The sequence below is a fragment of the Rhyacophila brunnea genome, unplaced genomic scaffold (assembly GCF_057557595.1).
Source record: "Rhyacophila brunnea isolate RB1 unplaced genomic scaffold, BYU_Rbru_1.0 scaffold_14, whole genome shotgun sequence".
Classification (NCBI taxonomy): domain Eukaryota; kingdom Metazoa; phylum Arthropoda; class Insecta; order Trichoptera; family Rhyacophilidae; genus Rhyacophila; species Rhyacophila brunnea.
Window position 1 is genome coordinate 18319397 of NW_028232796.1, and position 22551 is coordinate 18341947.

Genomic DNA, 22551 nt, shown 5'->3' on the forward strand with positions numbered 1-22551 from the left:
TTTAAAGGTTACATTTATGCAATTTATATGTTATATGTAATAACAAACATACACACCATTGCATAAAGCATTCATCCGAGACAACTTTTCATACAAAATAATTATGCGGACTCGTGTGATTCCAGAACAATAATTTTACTACAAAAGTAACAATGCCCATTGGTAAAATATCAACGAAAAGGGGGAAAAATACATTTTCCGGACACACAAAAGCCCGCACATTACAATAATCGTATTGAGCAGTATACATAAATAGATATACTGTGGAACATCATCGAAACAATACAAATACATACATATACATACTCTTATAACTTTTAATGAGACGTAATTATAAAGATGTTCAATATCTCATGTCAACATTACACCGTGTCATGTAATGTTTTGTGTAATGACATTACATTAAAACACGCCTTGTTTGACATTGGCACAAGTATCTTTATAACAAAAACAAAGGTATAGATTATTTTTTCGATAATTGAATATAATATCATTACTTGATTATAATGCAACAAGACGTGTTCAAATAACGTCGATTTTAGTCTAAATACATATTAAATTATAAACTAAAATTAACTGATTTTACATGAATATAATATATTTATGAATTCTGTGAAATTTTAAAATTAACAAGACGGGCAGAAAATAATACACATGCAGAATAGGATAATAAAGAAATTAACAGAATCCTAACTAAAACGATTTAAACAAATTTAGGTGAAAGAAAAACATAACATTTACAAAGAAAAGATTTTTTTATAACAAGAATAGAAACAATAAAATGTTTATAGAGAAGATATTATTAGAGAAAAATTATGTTACTTAATAAAATATTTTCTATATACCCACAAGTTGACTTTTCAGTAACACTGACAATGGTGAAAAGTTAAATGTTTCAAATTCCGTTGTGATACTGCGACTAGATGGAAACGGCTCTTTCCATTCTTCAACCGACTCATCACCTCATCACGCTTACACCTTTTAAAACTTGTACATTGTGTGAAACCTTTCAACAACATAGATGGCGTTAATTGACTATACATACGTATAAACCACATTAGTATAGAAAAATATGAAGAAAATATGTTAGAAAGATGAACTAGTTTAAAAAATATTATACACAAGCAATATATATACATGATCATATATAAAAACAAGTTGATTAATATTTGGTTTTGGTTGGTATGCGACACATTAATGCCCAATATACTAATTATATTAGTTATTTTTTTTTTTATAAAAGAATGGAGCAATGTTTTAGTTTTTCAAAATAAAACGTGACCAATTAAAATTAATTATCGGTACGGCGATCCAGAATTTAATGAGAATACAAAAATTCCATTTCATTACGAATGGGTTTTTTATTCAAACAAAAGAACAAGATGGAAAAAAACTGTATTTACATAATAAGGAGACTCTTTTAGAAATAGTCATAGAGGAGAGAATTTTTAAAATCGGTCCGAGAGACTACCATCCAAAAGAGTCATGCAATAAATTGTTTTTTTTTTACACTACAACAATTTGAAAGTTACGTAATCACACCTAACTTTTATAGCTAATGGACGTCTTTATGGTAATATATATTGGGATCGTCCATTTCAATGGCCTCACAGGCGCTATTCAAACAAAAATATAAACAATATATTGAATAGACAATAATCTGTGCCGTGTCAGTCTGTCACTCGCAGACGAGCGCAATCCGGCATTATCGGTGAAAAATAACAATCGCCTTTATGACACGACATTTATTATCGAATACCAATCACAATACTTCCTTTCTCAGGAAAAGACATAAGAGATAACAGACGATTATATCTAAAGCAATCGTTCAATGTATTACTTAGAAAAATAACATTAAATGAAATCTTTCGCAGAGAACTGTCTCTCAAGATTGAAGATTGCATATTCGCTAAAGTAATCTACCGAGCCCCCCTTACTGTTATATTACAACCTTCTCATTTAAACTTCACGTCCGCACGACAACCGAACACCGGATAACATATTGCCTAAACACAACCATATTATGACGAGTCACATACCGAGCATTCAAAATAAAATCGGTACAATACAAATCAGAAACCATTCCCTGTGACAATGGAGTTATTTAATATAATGTCCGCAGATCTAAGAATTCGGTTGTCGTGCGAACGCAATAACACTCACTGAAAGTGTTTTTTCTAACCTTAATTCTTGTGATTAATACCGCGATACCGTATTATGAATAAAACCAGAATCTACAGATATGTTTTAGAGATAAATTTTTGCTCAAGTGCAGATCGGTCATACGCAAATTGGACCGTCAAAAGTGAACCGATTCCGAACATAGAGGTGAATCCGCGGTGACATTTCAATACTTAAAAATAATTATATATGTACATAAATATCTCAAACTCCCCGAGATCTCGTTCGGTACACATTTAGCTATATATATATAATTATATACTCATCCAGAGATATGCACAAAATAAATTAAACAACTTAAAATATTCAAACATCTAACGACGTGTTGAAATCCAATAAATATTTATATTACGTTTTCTACTACGCAAACGGCAGAACTGACATTGAGACTTTATTTGCTAGCATTTTTTTTAACACACGTTTTATATTTCATCAAAGGATCTGTAATCAATAAAAACAAGTCGTACACTAAGGTAAATGATATTGACCTAGTACATAATTACTGTTTTGTTTATCTATTATTCATTCTCATGGAATAAATATTTATAACTTCTATACAAGGGCGAACGTTTGAAAGGATGAAACAAATCAGGGTAGTTACATATTTTAATTGTGAACAAAATGGGGTACAACAGCGATACATTGCGTTACTTCGTCCTCGTACTTATTTTGCGATAGTATTATTAATAACCTATAAAAGAAGTGGTGCAGTAACGCATCACATTTTCCAATCGTTAACAGTGCAATGTCAATTTGTAACCGCAGCGGTCCCTAGTATTTTAGATTTACATACTGCGCCGTTCAGTTTCAATGACATTTTCACATGCCGAGGCGGAAAAAATTTAGGAATATACTAAAATAACTGAGAATTTTTATAGAGGGATTAAATTATTTCACCATGAGACACTTAAACCAAAAAAAATTAAGTCTCACATGTCTCAATACATGCAATAGGTTTATTGACAATTTTTCAATTCAATAAAATACACTCGGGTGATAATTTTCTAGCACCTCTCAATTGAGGTGTATATTAAAGGTAGCGGTAAAGTCAAGGAGGAAAAGGCGTGAAAAATGATTGAAACCGAAATGGCTGGGACGACGTGGGGCATCAGCGCGTAAGCGGTCGGTCGGCAGCAGCGAGGAGGGGGGCTCGGAGGGGTCTGGCGGGAGGGGGGGGCAGCGTGCAACGCAGTTTTCCCGCACCGCCCGCCCGACCCCCCCCTGCCGCCGAGTGCCGTCGCTTCCGTCCCTCCCCCTTGCTTTCAGCCGCTGCGCAGGCCTCACAATGAGAATCTACGTCCGAGTACATGCCGAGCGAGCGGTCAAGAATGCCGCTCACCGTGTCAGCCTTTCGGCCGAAGCGGTACGCCTCTCTATCTGCCTCCAGAGCGATCCGGACGAAGTCTCCGTCGTCGGCACGGAACGAGATTTCCTCGGGCGCGATGTCATCCGGGTCTCCACAGTTGTGGGCATTACTGATGTCAGAGAGCAGCTCATCCCACTCACGCGCCAATTCCTCCTTTTCCCTGCGGCCTCGCCCTACCCCCGAGCGCCTTCGTTCAGCCCGCGCTTCCGCCCGCCGTCGGTCACATGCCTGGCAGAACTCGTCGACAGACCCCCAGATCTTGGACGCATTGAAACGTGAAGGGCGACGCTCGTCTGTTTCCCAGGGCCCGCCGTTAGCCTCGCATCCCTCGCACTGGACCCATGAGCTTTCAGGGTCGAATGCAGGTGCAGGCAGGGCCTCCTCTACAACCACGGGGGCCGTCCCTACCTCAGTCTGAATCGATTTCTCTATCTGGCAGACGCGAAACTTTAGCACGAGGTCGGCGGGGGACGAACCCTCATCAGACAGACAGACGTCCAGGCGGGAGTAGTCAATGCCTTGCGTACGATACTCCATGTAGCGTTGGGGACTACGGCGGCCAGTCTCCAGAAACATAGCGCCGGAGCCGCTCCTCCTGAACTCCACCTCGTCCAAGGTGCCGTCCACAGGGAAGGTCACCCCATCAGCGTACTCCACCACCCGGTCACGTGCCCCCTCCGGACTCTCACGTTCGATTGGCCGGAAGTGAGTCCGCACTGAGGTGAGAAGGTCCTCCTCGTCCCCTGCAGGAGGGGGGAAATCTGGTTCGCGAGGAGCGTCTGTACGGCGGCTTCCGTTCTTGCGGGCGACCCCGTCGCCTACATACCCAGGGGCTTTGGGAACCACTTCTGTGAAAGAGCTGTAAAGGCTGCTGTGATTGAGGGCTGTCAGGCTCCGGAGTGAGGCATCAGAAGCCTCCCGACGGGGGGTTTCCTCTTCTAGGTGCGGGACGCTTCCCGGTGGACCAAGGACGGTCTCCGGGAAGATTCCCGTTCCAGGAGCGAACAGATGGGCAGGGCGTTCCGCACGGCGTACATCATCATCTTCGCCCAAATTAAGCGGCTTCAATCTGCCATAGATGACCTCCATAGACTCTTCCCCGTCCGGTTCAGGCCCGACACGCCACACGTCTCTACCACCGTCACGAAAATGACATAGGTCAGTGACTGACATTTCACGGCAGCGGAAACTGTCGGGTGACGCTAATGCATTGCCTTCCCGCTCCCACGCAAGATCACCGTTTGACCACACTGAGCCGCAGAAGGACGCAAACCCGTCCCCGCAAGGGGAAGGGAGGGCGTCCCGAATCTCAATTGCCGGCTCGGGGGCGGAGGGTAGCGGCGAGACCTCGCGGTCTGTGAACCAAAGGGCTTCGAGGCTGCGGTCAAATTTGGCCTCAAATCTTGCAATGGACTCCTCCTCGGACGGCGAAAGGGGTGGGGACGGCAGATCTTCCTCGATGACCCAGTCCTTGAAGAGAACAATGTCATCCCCTTCTCCCCCGATGTCCGGAGAGGAGTCGTCGTCCCTCTGGTAGAGACGGCGGGCGGGGACAGGGGCTGAGTCGTCGAGGGCGGCGTTGTCACATGTGCCGTAGCCATCATCGGGCGCCACAGCACGGATGAAGTCCCGCAGGCGGTCCCGTCCGTCAGCATCCCACGCGTCCCCATCCGTGATCCATTCTGGCAGAGGCTCTTCACCACGCTCTGACGCAACCCGCTCTCTCTTCCTGTTGCGGCAGCGCGCGTTCTGATGGCGGTGGGAGTGCACGGTGTTGCGACGAGCCCGAGGGGCCTGCTGCTTAACTTGCTTGGGCCTCAGCCAGTCCTTTCCGCATGACACGTTTCGGCGATGGCCGCCGTCCCTGCGGCGGCGGGGCGGCGAGAGGGAGGCGGGATCATCAGCTGGCGGCGAGGGGAGGGAGGCTGGACCTACGGCGGAAGCGAGGGCGGGGAAGGCGGCATAATAGAGCCGCGCCATCTCCGATGGGGACAGGGGACGGCTCGCCTCCCTGCGGGGCTTGGCCTCTCTCCTTCCCGTCCGGGCGTTATTCTCGTCCGCCTCTTTAAGCTTAGCACGCAGTTCGTCCACCAGTTGCTCTATGTCGGAACTCTGAAAGCAAAAGAGATACACATCAGCCTGAAGAATCACACAGAGGATGAAAACAATGTATGGAAATATTTATAGTGGCACACGGCCCCCAGTCCGTCTCAGATGGATATAGTATTCAGTCTCAAAACGCAATGCAATCCGTCTGCTGTTGCATCAGTAATGTATATAAAGAAAATGATGACAACTGACCTGATCATCGGAGGCGTTGATGAGGCACTGTACTGCTGCTGAACGTTTTAAAGCTTCAATTTTAACGGGAGCCCATTCTGATATACGTCTTCTTTCCCAACTCTAGAAATAAATACAAGAAATAAGAACGATTGATTCTTAAAGTACGAGGTTAATTTGTCACAATTCAAAATAAACAATTAAATAGTCTAACAAATGGTTCAAAGCGGACATACAAAATCTTACCTCATTTTGTAAGATTTCAATGAATATTTGCCTTTTAGAAATGTTTTAAAACAGTGTCCGAATGAAAACATTATCTGTAAAGCACTAAAATTTACAAGAAAAATGAGATTTTTAATCTGGAAGGGGATTGAATGTGTATTTGTATATAAAAAAAAATTGCGTGTATGAGCCGATGGCAATCTTCCAAAGAATATTTTTAGCATCCGGTCTTTATTTCTTCTGAAAATCGCAAAACAGAGACCTGCGCATCAAAAAAATACATTAGTGTCTAGATAAATAGGAGAATCGGACTTTCAATATTCGGACTATTATTCTCAAGGAATTCTATTGACTCCCAGAATGTCAAAATAGATAGTAGAAAACACGTTTTCAATATTTTTGGATGTTTTAGTAAGGTTATATTATAAAGTCTTTGTTGTAAAGATTCAATTTTCTTGTATCTTAAAACAGCAAAATCTTCCAGTGATAGTGTGGATATTAAAATATTCTTATGAGCAAAATTTTATTCTCTCATGAATTATTCAATATAATAATATTATCCCATCGGTGTGAAATAACCTGACTCACACGCATAAAAAAAAAAACAAAATTACTTTAAAATGACCAAATTGAGAATTGTGTGGTTAGTTAGTGAAAAGATCCAAGTGATGTTTCATATTGATCGTTGATGGGTAAAACCATAAGTGATTTTTCGTTTTTTGTATGCTTCATAATTCGTCAGCACATTCGGCACACTGCTGAGCGAGGCAGACAAAGCGTTTCGGCGTTCAGCATAAATACAAAACATGGTGGTGTCGAAAGGTTAGACATCGGCTTTCAAATATGTTATCCAGTGTTAATCAATTAACGCCGCCAACAATGGAACTGAAGATTCTCCCGATTCGGGCAGGATTTTTGTGACCAATATTACCATAAAACCATTATTCCAGTCTTCAATCAACTGGCTGACTGGAGGGTTTAATTCCATTATAGGCAAAAAAAAATGCATTATGTTTCAATGTGTGTTTGATCCAATAAGTTAGGCGAACGTCTAACAATCATTACTCGTAAACGCTCGTCAATATATACATATACTCTGCTTAGGAACGAAGGTAATTCCCTTTTTTATGTATCACACGATTTGAAATTCAGATTTTGTCCTACTGAAAAATTATTAAATTTCAGTGGTTTTACCTTTCAGCAGTCTTTATCAAATAATGTTATTTTTTTTACCTTACTATGGAAATAATATATAAATAACAAAAAAAGCATTATTTATTTATTTTTGTGTTAAGACGGCGGCCAAACCATAACAGTGAAAGTAAGCTGTGGAGATTTGATAAAAACAGTGCACACTTGTCATGTCAGTCATACTTATTTACTTTCATTGAACTATGAATACAAATCGCAGATGGTGTTGGTCAGTTTGTAAAATTCAATTAAACCCTACCAAACCATAACATGTAGATAGAAGAATATTTATCCGTTATGGTTTGGTTTAGGAAGGGTTCAATTGAATTTTACAAACTACGCTATTTGTATTCTTAGTTCAATGAAAACAAATAAATATGTATGATTAAGTTTAGTGTGCAAGATTTACGACAGACCTCCGCATCCTGCCTCTACCCTTCGCCGCTGCTGTGTAAACAGTAATTTGCTAGAAACATGGTCGAGCAAACAATAACTGGCCATAGCAGATATATGCATGTACGTGGAAAGCAAAAACTGACAACTAATTCGAGTCAGAAGACATATTTTAATTAGAAGGATTTTGCTATTACTAATTTTATTATAAGTGCAAGTTCTATACATATATACATATTTATATTAACAGTAGTTGACGGCTGTGATCAATTAATTTCCTGACATTAATATATTTATATTTTAATATCCCGCAAAAAGATGACGTAACGGCGGATTCACACTAGAATTACGTGTCGTGTCGTGATGCATACGAAGCACATCGGAAGCCTATATTTTGTATGAAGGCGTGCATTATTATGACGCCCTCTGTAGTGACGCAAACTGCTAGACTCTGATCGCATCAGTGCCCCCACCACCACTCTGACGTGACACTACTGTGAATGCCGTTTTTCTCATGTCTCTATAGGCTGACGAAATGGTGTATGCATCTTTTTTATGTCGTTCGCAATCATGGAATGGATTTCTTCAAACTGTACCATGTTTATTCTAAAATATATAAGAATTTTTCCTAATCGTCCTCGAGTTCTTTCACAATAAAGTGAAATTTTCCTTCATTCCCTTTTGGATTGTTAATGAATCCAATGTCTTCTTTTTTTCTTTTTTCCCCCCATAAGTTGAGCTAACAGAAGAAATGCGAGGTCTTCTTCAAAATCACTGTCTGAATCGGAATCTAACATTTTGTTTGTCTTTTCGTACCGAAAGCTACGACTGTAATGGTTTAAAATAGCATCAGTAGGCATCAAAACATGACACATAAATGTGCACGCTAACAATAACGTCAGAGCCCATCACGACACGACACGTAAGTCCAGTATGAATCCGGCTTTAATATAAAATAGTTTATTATTTATTTTTACATTTAAAATAATTATTTATAAATTTAATGTGGATATTTGTATATCATTAAAAAAGTTATCGTTTATGGAAAATATAATTGCTGGCAATTAAAAGTTCCTTTCGCTCTACGCTTCAGTATTGCGCAGCCCATATTTGTAGAATTAACCCAAATGTATTACTATATATTATAATATGTGGTTGTATTCTGTTAACCTTGGTCGGTTGAGGGCTAACATCGGCTGGATCAAGCGGCCTGGTGAGTAAACTGAGAACATAACGACCATACGCCCGAGCGTCTATCCCTCTTGCTTCCAGTTGCCCTCTCAGCCATTCGCCCACGCCTCCCTCCCAGTGCGCTGACCACACCTGCCCGTACTTCATGCCTCCTGAAATTACAACAAATATCACTGAGTAATGTTTCTAACGCCTGCAATGGCTTATAAAGTCGCAGGTTGAAACATGGTTATAGTAATGTTATTTTTTCAATGCGTGGATAGACCCAGAGCATCGACCCAATTACGTTGACCAAGTGGTTAACATCCATCTGTAGTAAAACAAAAAATCTGTTACAAAAATTCCTCAGGAACGACCAAATTCACAATGGATTGTAGAGGCAATCTAAAAAACTAAAGAATAAGGACCACTATTCAATATTCAGTTACAAAAATTTTGACTCTCAATTTACCAGGGTCCTATTAACCAGGGGGGGGGATGAATTAACTGTAATGCGCCGGCTAGACTTGCCTGTGCGATATAGTTTGTGCAAAAAAATACACACGGGCTTCCCGATACAAACCGGTTTGCGCCGGTAAGCTTGTGGTAAAGCATGAGCGTCTAGCCGGCGCTTTAGAGACAAGAAGAGACTAGAGAAAATTCGTAACATGCATAAATAATTTTATTAGTAATTCAAGTGACACATTATTTACTAACACTATCTGATATTTATGGATGCATGTATCTTCCGATTCGTTATTTCAAAATGCAGAAGCAAAAACATTGTTAGCAATAAAAAGTCTGTATGGAAAATTAACACAAAATTTCGATCTAGTACTCCAAGTACATATTAACGTAATACAAATTCACAGTTCATCAGAGATGGAAGATGATCAGAGAGTGATATACCGCATTATTCCATAATATTAAGATTAGATCGATGACAGATAATTTTATGTAGGTACACAGAATTTTTGATCAATGTTATTTATTGTGATACGATCTATCGCTCCGCCACAAATTTACAAACAAACATAACCACATTAACCTGGCGATTAGATGCGTCACATATAAAAATAAAAACTGTTAAATACTTACAATGATGATATTTTCCTTTCACAACAAACTGTATTAAATGTAGATTGTATTGCGGATATATTTAAAATTATATGTATCCAAAGGGACAAAAATTTATTTGCATCATATTAAAATATAGTACAAACTTTAAAACAAATACTTTGGTCTGTGAATAAAAGGAACTTCTATCTTCGACAAACCTGGAAGAACTGCAATAACCGACTGATGTTGAGTTAATAAACAAATCAAATTATAATGAGATAGTTTAAAATAGTGGTAAACATAATTACCATATTATTTTTATACAAATTCTTAAGTGCTGCAATTAGGAATGTTTGTGAATGAATCCCTAAATAAATTAACAACTCTATAATTATTTGTGATTGCATTTAAATTGGTTATATTTTTGGAAACAACAAATATACAATGTTTACTTAGAAAGTTATTTGTTTATTATGTCTCATTGTATTGGCAATCTATCTGAAGATTATGAATGGACAGGAAAAAAGGTCATTTAGAAAATTGGGTTTGCTATCCATAGTCCAGGAGTGCCATGAAGAAATTATTTTTAATATTATTACTCACACAATATTTTCAATAGATAAGAATTCTGAGAATGACATAGTTAATAATAATATGTTTATAATATGAAATAGACCACACCATAAAGCAAATAAAACACAAGATACAAATCATTTATGGTGACATTATGAAAACATGATAAAAATAATTCTGATTACATCCTAATATATTTTAGATATGTGGTGCCAATAGCTACATTAAAACTTCAAACCACTTTTAATACTCTTATAAAATTGTAGGAAAACATGGCGATGAACGTTTCAATTAATATTCAATATTCAACAGACGCAACGGAGAGAAATTGTTATGTGAAAGGAAATCCCAGTTCTGTCTCTTAAGGAGTGAAACCCGCAGGATGCGGCGGTGTAAACATTGTGCCTATTCAACCGAAATACAACATGATCACATATCAGAAAGCCCACTATGCATGATGGGATAGAAGGGGCGCTCGGGTTGTACAGTTTACACTGTCGGAGGTCCAGATAAATGACAATGCTCCTCCCACCACTGGCCAATCTTATTTAATTAGTCATATTGATCTGAAATTTTCATCTATTGATTCTTCATGGTCAGTCTCCAATTAGTAATGTAAAAAAAATATGCTGTCAATCTACTTTACGAAATAATGAAAGGCGAACATTTAACTATTTAGCTACTACATAGACGATAGAGGTGGGAAAACTGGTAGATTTTTAAGACTAAGTATACTTACTACCAGTATAAAAAAATACTTAGTATCGAAACTTGTTCCAAAATACTGGGATATTATATAGAGCGTTTGGCGTACTTGACTTCTTAGAAGCCATTTTCACACAAATTGTTTATATAATTATTATGCATTTACACAATCACGCATAAAATTTGAATTCAGTTTATAAGTTCCAATCATAACACTAAAAAATCAAGAAACTCGACGTGACGAAACCAGATAAATGCGTAAATACTTATCAGAACTCAAGCACTAGTACTTATTCCGGGACTTGAGACTGACGACAACTCGATATAAGTCTCATACTCAACTGGAACTAAAACTAACTCCATATTATTACTATAAAACGAACATACAACTGGGGAGAAAGGGAGAGCAACGACAGTTGAGTATATCACGGCTCGACATACGTGTATTATGCTATCTCGCTCGCGTGCATTTAATGTTAATAGTATTGAAAGTCTACCAACAGTACCAACTAGAGAGTCGCGGCGATCATCTCATCCAAAGCCGACTCAAGTACTCATCGCATGCGTTCGAACAAGTTTATTGGGCCACACGTACTGAGTATGGGTAGTACATGCCGAAACTTAAGTACGCTAAGTGGTGACAGTATTTCTTGCTCACCTCTAATAGATAGTACAATGAGCGGTGTGCGCTGAGCATAGTCTCGTAAACCACACACATCACCCCTTTGGGCTTTTTTACCAAAGGTATATATCTCGACAGAGGCTTTACAATATCTCTAGGCAATATTAATTAATCCATTTGGGTTCACGCCCCGAATCTAAACACTCCACAAAAACAAACAACTTAAAATTTGATCCAGCCGCCACAGATCCATTGATTAGGAGCCAAGCTTACTAATTCCTACTCCACACTGGCGCATGAAGGCTCATATCAATCACAAAAGCAGTGTATCAGAGACATGACAATAGGTAAAAGTCAATGAGTAAAAAATGTTTATGTATGTAATAAAATGATTGATCACTAATCCAAGACTTGAAACATAAAATCGTTAAATAAGTATTAATAAAAATCCATGTTATCAATAATTGAAATTATGTGACTTGATCAAGATGATCAACAGGAAATTGCATTAAAATAATTAACATTTGACTTAAATAAATAAATCACTAAATACATAAATTATTTCGAATTCCTTAGATCAATTATTACTTCCGAGAAAAGATATGAAGTTATTATCTATTAAATAAGAATGTTTATAAGATTGATTTAAATTATTATCATTTTAATCAAACAAAAACGGCGGTGTACTTTCTTAGAGATAAAATATAATAAAAGTGGTTGTATGTCTAAAATTCTATGCACTGACTCAGTGTTATTCAACATTTTTGAGTTAGCGGCGATTTCATAAAACACCAAAATTGTTTAATCAAATAGGGAAACTGACTGCGTAGAATCGATTGACGAAAATTTCAGACCAAATACCCAAATCGATAGGCAAGTGATCTAGCGGTATAAAATGAATGACCCGTCCGCCCCGCCAGCTTTTGTGGACTCTGGATTAATTAGAACACATTGAATTTTCGTTGAACGGTCGCGCCGCTCAAACAATTATAACGTGCACCGCGATCTACCGTGGGCTTAGTGCCTTAGGTTCAGTAAATTCATGCATTTAAATATTTGTTACAGATCAAGGTAAATGTTAATCAACTGCTCGGTATTGAGTCTTTGCCACGGATGTCATATGACCAGCGTTTACTTACAAAACTGTCACAAAAGAACATGGGTCTATATTTTTAACTGTTTAAATTTCTAATAAGGTATTTCTCAACACACCCTACGATTGCCGAGCGGCTAAGTGTCGGCTTATAATGTCGTCGGTCCCAGGTTCGTATCCTGGGTCTGGCAAATACACATATGGATCTGGCTAACATCCATTTCTCATAAAAACAAAAATCTGTTAATACAAACCTCCACTCTGTGGACTATTAAAACCGAACATGGTTAAAAGAAGATTTTTTTAAATTATAATGACACCACTGATAAATCTACCTTTGAGTGCACTTGTGATGTGCAGTTCCACAGAACAGATAATCAATAGAATACCGATAGGCTATATTCAATACACCGCATCTTGATGCAGGGTTTTGAATGTGTGTGTCCTACGAAAATGAAGCACGCATTATGCACGTGCAATAGTGTGTGTAATACACCAACATTAAATGAGCGTAAATGCATAAACCGAGAGCAGTTTTCAGTATTTGACGTAAAACGTATTTTTGACACGTGTTTAAGTTTAACCCGGATTCTTCCTTACTCGAGTTGGTTACCTACTATCGCCTTACCCGTTATGCATTTGAGTTCCCATTATTTCTGAGTTCCCTGTGCAGTTCTTATTCAAAGTGGGACATAAAAAAACCAAAACTTAACATAACCTATTCAATAGCTGCTTTTGGTGTGTTTTAATGTCACGTTAAATAAAACAACGTACGAAAACAGTGTATGCAGAGTAGAAAAATCAGTGGCGCCGTTGTCACATTAAATTATTATTTAATAATCTAAAGATTTTCCAAGAAGTCATCATTCATAACCTTTCATTAGGATGTGGCTTGATGTATAAATACACAACATTGAAAACTTGGCTCTATAAAATTATATAATGAGACTGCAATTAGAAATAGGTAGGTATTATTATCAACAATTAGATCAAACACTGATAATCATTAGAAGCTGTTGATAAAAGATCAAAGTCCATTTTGTTGTAGTTTTTCCCCAAGGCACTGTCAATATTAGAATGTGGGTACCCAAATCAATGGCATTAAACATATGCATTACTATAACCAAAATATAATATTAATATAAGTAACTATGTAACATACCTATTTAAAAAAAAAATGTTGAGCTGGTGGTAGGTAACTAGTAAACAATGATAATATTGAATACATTAAAAAGTCTAATGCACAGTGAGGCACTTAAATATTCTGTTATATAAATAATCACATCCAATCAGCTGAGTGATAAAGATTATGTACATAATATTATTAGAAGCTATATTTCTATTGAAAAGCCCTAACGATAGAGCGAAGGTCATTTCTACAATAAAACTATGGCACTTAAGATAATATGAATTGATTATGCATAGAAATATGTAAATATGCAAAAATATCTTTCAAATGTATTTGGAATTAAGTTATTTATGTAAATAGGTTTGTTTTACTGTGTATTTCACAAGTTTAAAAGACTAGTCAAACAAAACAAGAAGTATTTTTTACTTACAATGTCATGAAGCTACTCAATAATTTATGGTGGCACTGAATGAAATGATGCAAAATAAATTTGATAACAGTTAGCATTTTAAAATCTAAAATTGTTTTAGTATGGTTGTATTTGAATTATGGAAGTGTAAGGTGGTCTATCTGTCACTTCCCAAGGAAAATAATGGGTAAATAAGCGTACTAACCTCCAAATGTATGCGAAATGTAGCCATCAGAAATGATGGGAGGTGAGACGTTCACGGCTGGAAATGAATGTGGCACTGGCTGCAGCCCAGGGTAGCTCTTTGTATTTAGGCATCGTTATTAAATCTAACAGTCTCCTTATCGAACATGTTACTCTAGTTTCCAAAAATCGTCAAGTCCTTATTCCATGAGCCGAAATCAATTCATATTGTGGAGAAGATAGTATTTTCTATTGTGCTAAAACATGTTTCAATCTTTGGTTGTTTTTCTTTTGCTTGAGAAAATAAAAACACAAAATAAAGTCCTCCTTCGTGTAATGTTGCTTATCCAATCTCAACAATCACATTGTCATCGCCGGAGATGATGAATGTGACACCATCCCGTGATTATTTCTGAAATGCATCAAGCAAATCGGACATGAAATACCATTAGCTTGAAATCCATTGACACAAAACAAATATTCACTAGTCATTATCGTCACTTGTAATGTTTCCGCGGACGCGAACCTTGAACGGTAGCACTGACAAGATCGGAATTAAAAGAAAAATATGACATTTTGCACTAGGAGTCGGGACGGACCCATCGCTGCCTACACGAGCAGTTCGCGCCACAAAAGTGGGCCGATGACATTACTGGTTCAAATAGGCGAAATCTCGCCCGTTCGGGTACACATTTTTAACCTTCGACGACATGTGAAATTCTGGATTATAAATAGAAAACAAAGAAGCGTATATCGTTAACCTTGCAAAATTACTGACTCACACTGTCGAGTGCATCGATTGCGACATTGAGAAATGAGATTGCATGCATGTAACACTAACACACGAGACTACAATTTCCGCAATATCACTGGGAATACTTTCACTCGGCGTCGAGCACGAGAAGTAGGCTAAAATAGTTGGGTAATTGGCACTGCAAACTTACCGTTGAGTTTGGAAGGGATGTTCTTCACCCCACACGGTATCACACACCCCACAGGGCAAGGGCATAAAACATGGCAGTCGTGAGTCGGGATAACCCAGACGTAAATGTGCGCAACTGCGCCAGGCTTCGGTTTGCACTTTGCAGGCGATGGCCAATCGTAAAAGGCTAATTTTAAAAAACGAATCGTGCAGCAGAGGCCCAGAAATGTAAGCGCACGTCGATTTGATTGGTGGAAAAAAATTTCAAGGCCTTATTGACGAAACGTGTACCTGTTATCTGCCAATAAGAAAACAGAGAGTTGACGTTTCCTGTCGTGTTTGCTTTACGGATATGGTATTAAAAATAATATAAGATGGCGCGTAATTTGAATTTGAAGAATTTTTATTCGAATTAGACTAGACACCTCTCATTCTTAAAATCTTAATATAGGTATGTATTGGTTAGTTACAAATTGGGAAATTTTAATTTGTCACATTAACAGCAAAATATAAAATCAGGGACAAACAATAATATGTTAGCGGAAACCAATTGAAGAGTGACATTCCAAACCGGCCTAAGTCTAAAAATCTGATTTTGAGATAATCATATTTTTGTGATTTCCAATTTACCTCTTAATTTTTCATTACTATAATGTTTGGCAATTTCATAGAAAATTCAAAGACTCGAAAACATAATATATAAATAACATTAAAAAGTATAGTAAAACTTTAAAAAAAACATTCAAAAACTGACTTTTTTTTCAAAATGGCCCTAAGTCTGTACTAAGTACAGTTTGGGACACAATAAAGTAAAGTTGAGTGTCTTTTGTGTATACAATTATGATTGGGTTATAGAATGTGGTCATGGACAGGTCTGTTGGGATGATTAATGAATAAAAATAATACAAAATTTCTTTCACTTTATTGCATTTTTTGATAAAATTGTAAACATTGTAACTTTTACAGCATAATAATATATTATATAATAATAGTACAATGTAGGATCATTTTCAATAAAAAAATAGTTTACTGATGTGCACATGAACTTATAAAACACAAATTCTCTAATATTACGTCTGACATTTTTAATCTGACGTGTTACAATATTATATTATGGCCGCTTGGAGCGTAAATGTAGCAAAAAAAGTTCAACTGCGCATGCGCATATATCCTTAGGCCAGTTTGGAAAGAATCAACCATTACCTTAGTGCTGTTTTGAGAAAAAAAGGCACATTTCGACATCAAATTTAAGAGACTTTTTTAGGGATTTTTTGTAAAATATAAGTTTTAGTGAGAATATAGATCTCAGCACACTCTATCGGATTCCATCAAAACATGAAAATTTGTAATTTTGGACTAAGGCCGGTTTGGAATGTCACTCTTCAATTTAAAAAAAATATGATTAACATAATTCTGCAAGAATAAAAGAAACAGCCATAATATGAATAATCGAGTTGGAAAATTATATTCCTCTACCATTAATAAAGCATTGGGAATTATTTTCAAATGGCATATCTAGTTAATACAAATAATATTTAAAGTCAAGATAAACTCGCCATAGTGTAAGCCTGGACAAGACGTCGATCGTAGTCCATTATTTTGCCACCATGCAATTTTAGAGTGATCAGCTGAACCAAGAGAGTGATTTTCAAAAAAAATATCTAAATATAATTAGAGAATTAATATAGACGTTCACAAAAAAATATCGGATCAATTATTTAAATTTTTTGCAATTTGCAGAGAGAGCTCGCTATCCGAAAGGGAATGGCTGAAGCAACATTCAACTTGATGCGGAGTGTCGTATACGGAGTGTCGAGTGAGATAAGAGAACGCACCGAGCCGCCTCTCATCACACTGAGAGTGAAGAGGCGATGTTGGACCTGGCTCGGCCACATGCTGCGGATACCAGAAGAGAATTTCAACCTGGCTTGCCTGTTCTTTGCTAAATACTATCTATAGAGTGTATAAGGCGGAGCTACAGGATGCTGGTTTGACCTGAAATGATGCAAGAAGCCTGGCGAGCGACAGGTACTCTTGGAGGCGTCTCGTGGTGTCCATATGCTCCAACTTAGAGGTGTCCCCTTAAGTCCACAATACCAACCATAATGATAATTATTACATTAACCCTACACAATTACTGCGCATTAGAAGAAATCGCATCTGCGCATATTCAAAGTTAAGTAGTTCCAGTATAATAATATATTCTCTTTATCTGGGGTGAAAAATTAAGTTTTTCTTCTTTCAAGCAACGTAAATCTAAAATTTATTCCAGAACATAACATTCACTCTCGGAATCTAATGGCCTTGATATAATTTTTTTTTAAGTTTTGGTCGAGTCCAAATGAGAATATGCCTTCTCTCTCTTCGTATGACATCCTAAATTTACTAACCACTATGTGTGTAATTGCCCATTGTGGTATTCAGGTCGTAATAGTGAATCGACACAATTATTATAAGTCGAGTATGTAGCTTTTCCCTTTCAACGGACACATGACATGATTCACAAAGATGTGATTGACATCCAGAAATACCTATCATAACCACTGTACCTCTTTAGTAGGCTATGTCGTGCTTTAGTTTATTTACAAACTGTAATGCCCCGAAAACATTACCATCACGACACACGAGTTATACGTTGAGATAGTGATTCACTATCTCTATCTCATTGTGACTGCATATGGCGTGATGGCAATGCGTTCGGACCATAATGTGGTAATATCTGGTGCATACATTTTATAGAGTTGCATCCTTCTGCTTCTAGGAGACTACGGCACTTGCATCTTTTATTTCAGGGCTATTTTCTTTATTACTAGAATTAAAATTTTTTTAAATTCATCAATTATAAAAAAACCTATTTTTGACAAAAATGGAGTTGCATCCATCTACTGCCAAGGTAGGTACAGATATTGTTTTCAACAGTGAATAATTAGGTCAAAATATTGTTCCTGTTTCAAACACACCCACTATGAATCCTGTGGAAGATTGTCAGTTAGTGGGTATATAAGGAACAATTCAAAATGACAGGACACCAGAATCTGGTTGGCTTGAAGAAAACAGGCCAACTCGAGGCATCTGCAGCATGTGACCGAACCAGTTTCAATGTCACTTTTTCACCTTTAACGTGAGGAAAGCTTCATTCTTTGCTTGCATATTTCCACACCTAGTATCCACCGCAAGCATCTTTTTTCATAGCTAAGGTATCGTAAGGTACCACAGCATCTAGAGAATTTATCATTGATCTTATTATATCTTTTTATTGTAATAAAAAATAGTAGGCACTTTCGAGAAAATCAGAAGTGGCTCATGGCTTGCTTTAGTGTAAATGCATTATTACAAATTTACATGTACATGCAAAGATTTTTGTCTATAATGCAAAAACTGTATTCTTCCATGCAGTCGCTCCCCTCTTCGAAATATTTCGCCTTTATAAACATGAGCGAGGAACCGCAGTGTTGATACCGACAAAAAGAAATTTAAGACTCTCTTCATATGATTGAAACAAACATGAAAATAATTGGGCGTTCTGAGGCGAAGCTTTTGTTTCGTATGACTTCAAAAAACACGGCATAGTGATGGATGAGATCTGTTCCATCATAAATCGATGATAAACATCAAAGAGTTTTGAACTTTGACATTGGATTTCAAGCAAGTAAAGGCTTTTGTGGCATTAAGTAAATTCACTGTAGAAGCTGTCAGTGCAAATGAATTTGGTTCCTCATTGTTCAATATATTTTATAATACAATTTTTGATGTTTTTTATGTCTACTTTTGTACATTCGAAATTCATACACATTTTCAGGTACCAATTATGTTACTAAAGTCGAGGACCGCCTGCATAGTAAATGACAGGCTTAATTCATTTTTTTATTAGTTGTTGACCATTTGCCGCAACTCTGATGTATCTCAATATCTGATGTGTCGAAAGGAAAGAAGGAGACACATTATCTAAGAAAGGAGAGGACAGATTATCAAAAATAAAAAGCAACATAATTTAATCAAATGGTTTTACTTGTCATATTTTTTATTACATCAATCCTTACGAAGCGTTATAAATCTTTTTTGGTGCGTACCTGAATTCAAATAACAATAATTTCATGACTGTACAAAAATAAAACTAACTAGGAATATAGGTATCATCCAAACGTACCAATCATTCCATATACCTAAACACCGCATTCCATCTTTACATTAAAAAGTTTCGTCAACTTCAAAGGTATAAATTAAACATCACACATTACAATCGCTTCAATATCAAGTGTGCTCCATCAAACAATAAAATATAATAAAAACATAAATATGTTAAACTAATGGTGATCCCATAGATATTATGATTATACTTAACAAATAAAAGATGAATAGCAAATGCAACCCCATACTTTATTAGTAAATCAAATGTTTCATTTATTCTCACGAAAAATACACCAAAAACGATTGAGAATTATTATACTTCAAATTTAAATATAATTACTGTGTTCACTTTCAAAAACTGTTCTGAAGATTACATTCCCAAACAGTATGTTTAGGCCTATATTATATGTATTAAGTTGCCAGTATAACAGAACACAATAATATACTGAAGAGAGTTTGTAGTTTTAAAAAAAATTATGGCCACTCAATATAATATAGACCTTATTCATCAAAATAAATAAAATATAAATTATGTACAGGGATAGCGGACTATGTATTAGATTAGTATATGAGTATCCCTGAGAAACTTAAAAGAAAGCTTTTGGAATATAACTTTTGTACAAAGCGTTGAATAAAATAGATAGACACACATAGATATTCGAAAAAAGAATTACCATCTAATTTGCTGATTGAATCAATCATACATTAATTAATACTTTTCGGAATTTATTTTGGACATTGGGATTATTCCTTGTAGCTCACTGAGTGCAGTTTACTTCCAAAAATAAGAACTAATTAATTTACAGATGAACATGCCGGTATATTATATGTACAGAAATTATTACATAATGTAGAATTAAATTAACAATAAATAATAAACAATAAAATATAACTAATATTCAGCAATAAAAAGTTTGTACATTATTCAATATATTCGGTGCATTTTCTTGTTTCTCATTATTGTCTTAAATAATAAGAGGGTCGCTTGGCAAAAATTTACTCTTGAAGAATATACAAATCTAAAACATGTGTGAATGCAGTTCGATTGTGGATACACACGAAAACTAGCATCCTTTATATATTATATTTTGTAGTTATTTTCATACCAATATAAATTCACTGTATGAATGTTGTACTGTGGTCTTTTATACAACGTTGGCAATTAAATTGCATATATATATATATATATAATATATTATTGCAGTTTGCAAGACTATACCATTTCATATTATGTAACTGAAATAGGTAGTCATGTAAATTATTAGGCCTTCCGCCCACGAGAACACTTAAAAAAGACGAGACTGAAACTAAAATTCCAGCCAATATCTAGCTAATATATTTCAATGGCGGCTCGCTCACGGCAAGACTGAAATTTCTCAGTTTCAAAACGTTTGCTACTAAACTGAAGAGACGCGACATACTAGTCTTCCAGTCTCCCATAAAACAGTGCTGTCAATATCAGTGGATTCGATGAAAAATCATATTTTCTTACCAAAATTAATAGCACTGAACTGAACAAGCAAAAACAAGTCAAGATGTCAAAAAAAAAGGTGGGCGAACCGATTTTTAATTTTTAATTTGTGGCAAAAGTTGAGAAATACTCTTGCCTGTATAATTGCAGTCTGCCAGATTATTCCTGTAAAGATATTAAGGAAAAAGCTTAGAATGAAGTAGGAAAGACAATGGGTTTCACAGTTTGAGATTATGAGATTGTTGTTGCAAGTGGGTTTCCGTAGCACCATGTGCGAAGCCATCAGTCATTGGCCAGTTTATGAGTTCCATCAGTAACCAGTTTGTCGGATTTTAGTTTCTCCATGAGCGAAAGGCCTTAGTATCATACATATGTACTTTCGAAGCAGTGCTAGTTTTTATAATAAAAACAAACATTTACTTATTATCGAAATTATAATATACTTACTCAATGTTAACGGTGTTGTGATTTTTATCAATTTGTTTTTTGTGGCAACACAATCCAGTATATTTAGTCAGTTTACCATTGCGAAAATTAATACAAGATGCACATTGTTATTTTAAAAAAATTTGAACGTGGGAGACAAAAAACACAGAATGCAATATTTACTTCAAATTGTGCGGCTAAAAAATTACTAAAAAAAACTGGAATAGATTTATCATTTAAACTTTAAAAGAAAAAAAACCTAAATCTACTTCACTCTAATACTAGTACTTTGAATATTACTCAAAGAGTAATTATTAAAAATATACCTATATTTATTTAAATTAATAGCAAAGACCATCAGGACAAATTGTAGGTAGGTACACACAATAACAGAAATAGATGTACCTATTGCACATGTAAAACAATCAAATATATATTTTATAACAGTTGGTATGATTTTAGTTTATTCAAAGTCTCTGATGTGGCTATTAGAAATAAATATAATCAAATTACATTAAATTTGTAATTGTTTTCTTTTTTATTACTTAGTATGAGATATTTAATTTAATACGTATTTACATAGCTCTATAGAACATAGTAGTTTGAATTTAACTAAATCTGTTCATTCGTACACTATTTTTTTATTCTCTCTATTAACATGAGTTTGAATTAAGAATAATTGTAAATTGACAATAATTATTATTGTCTCTATTTTAACCAATGAAACAATTCATGTTATTGCAAGAAGATTCAAAAACAGCTATAATATAACTTTTTCAGAACGATTCTGATAATTTAACATTTGATGTAAGATTATAGTTTTGATTAGATAGTACATACCAGGCACAGCATCGTGAATTGCAGAAGTAGTCAGCACTGTATAATTAATTATACCATACACATATTATTATAATTAAGTAGAACCGTTATTTATAAACTAACTAAGCAAAAACAATGTTTTAGCGAAAAACGTTTGCCTATGAAAAAAAGAATGATAAGAAAAACATTAATAAGAACACAGCCCT

General features: G+C 36.2%; 1 protein-coding gene across 1 annotated transcript; it reads right to left on the reverse strand.

Moving 5' to 3' along the window:
• Positions 1 to 1177: 1177 nt before the first annotated feature.
• Positions 1178 to 15686, reverse strand: LOC147075680 (uncharacterized). The gene is made up of 5 exons (XM_085941992.1): positions 15524 to 15686; positions 14602 to 14991; positions 8807 to 8979; positions 5849 to 5950; positions 1178 to 5659 (listed from the first exon to the last, which is right to left on the reverse strand). Exons 3-5 carry the CDS (start codon positions 8972 to 8974, stop codon positions 3290 to 3292), a joined length of 2640 nt encoding a protein of 879 aa, XP_085798118.1. The 5' UTR covers positions 8975 to 8979; positions 14602 to 14991; positions 15524 to 15686; the 3' UTR covers positions 1178 to 3289.
• Between the last annotated feature and the right edge of the window lie 6865 nt (positions 15687 to 22551).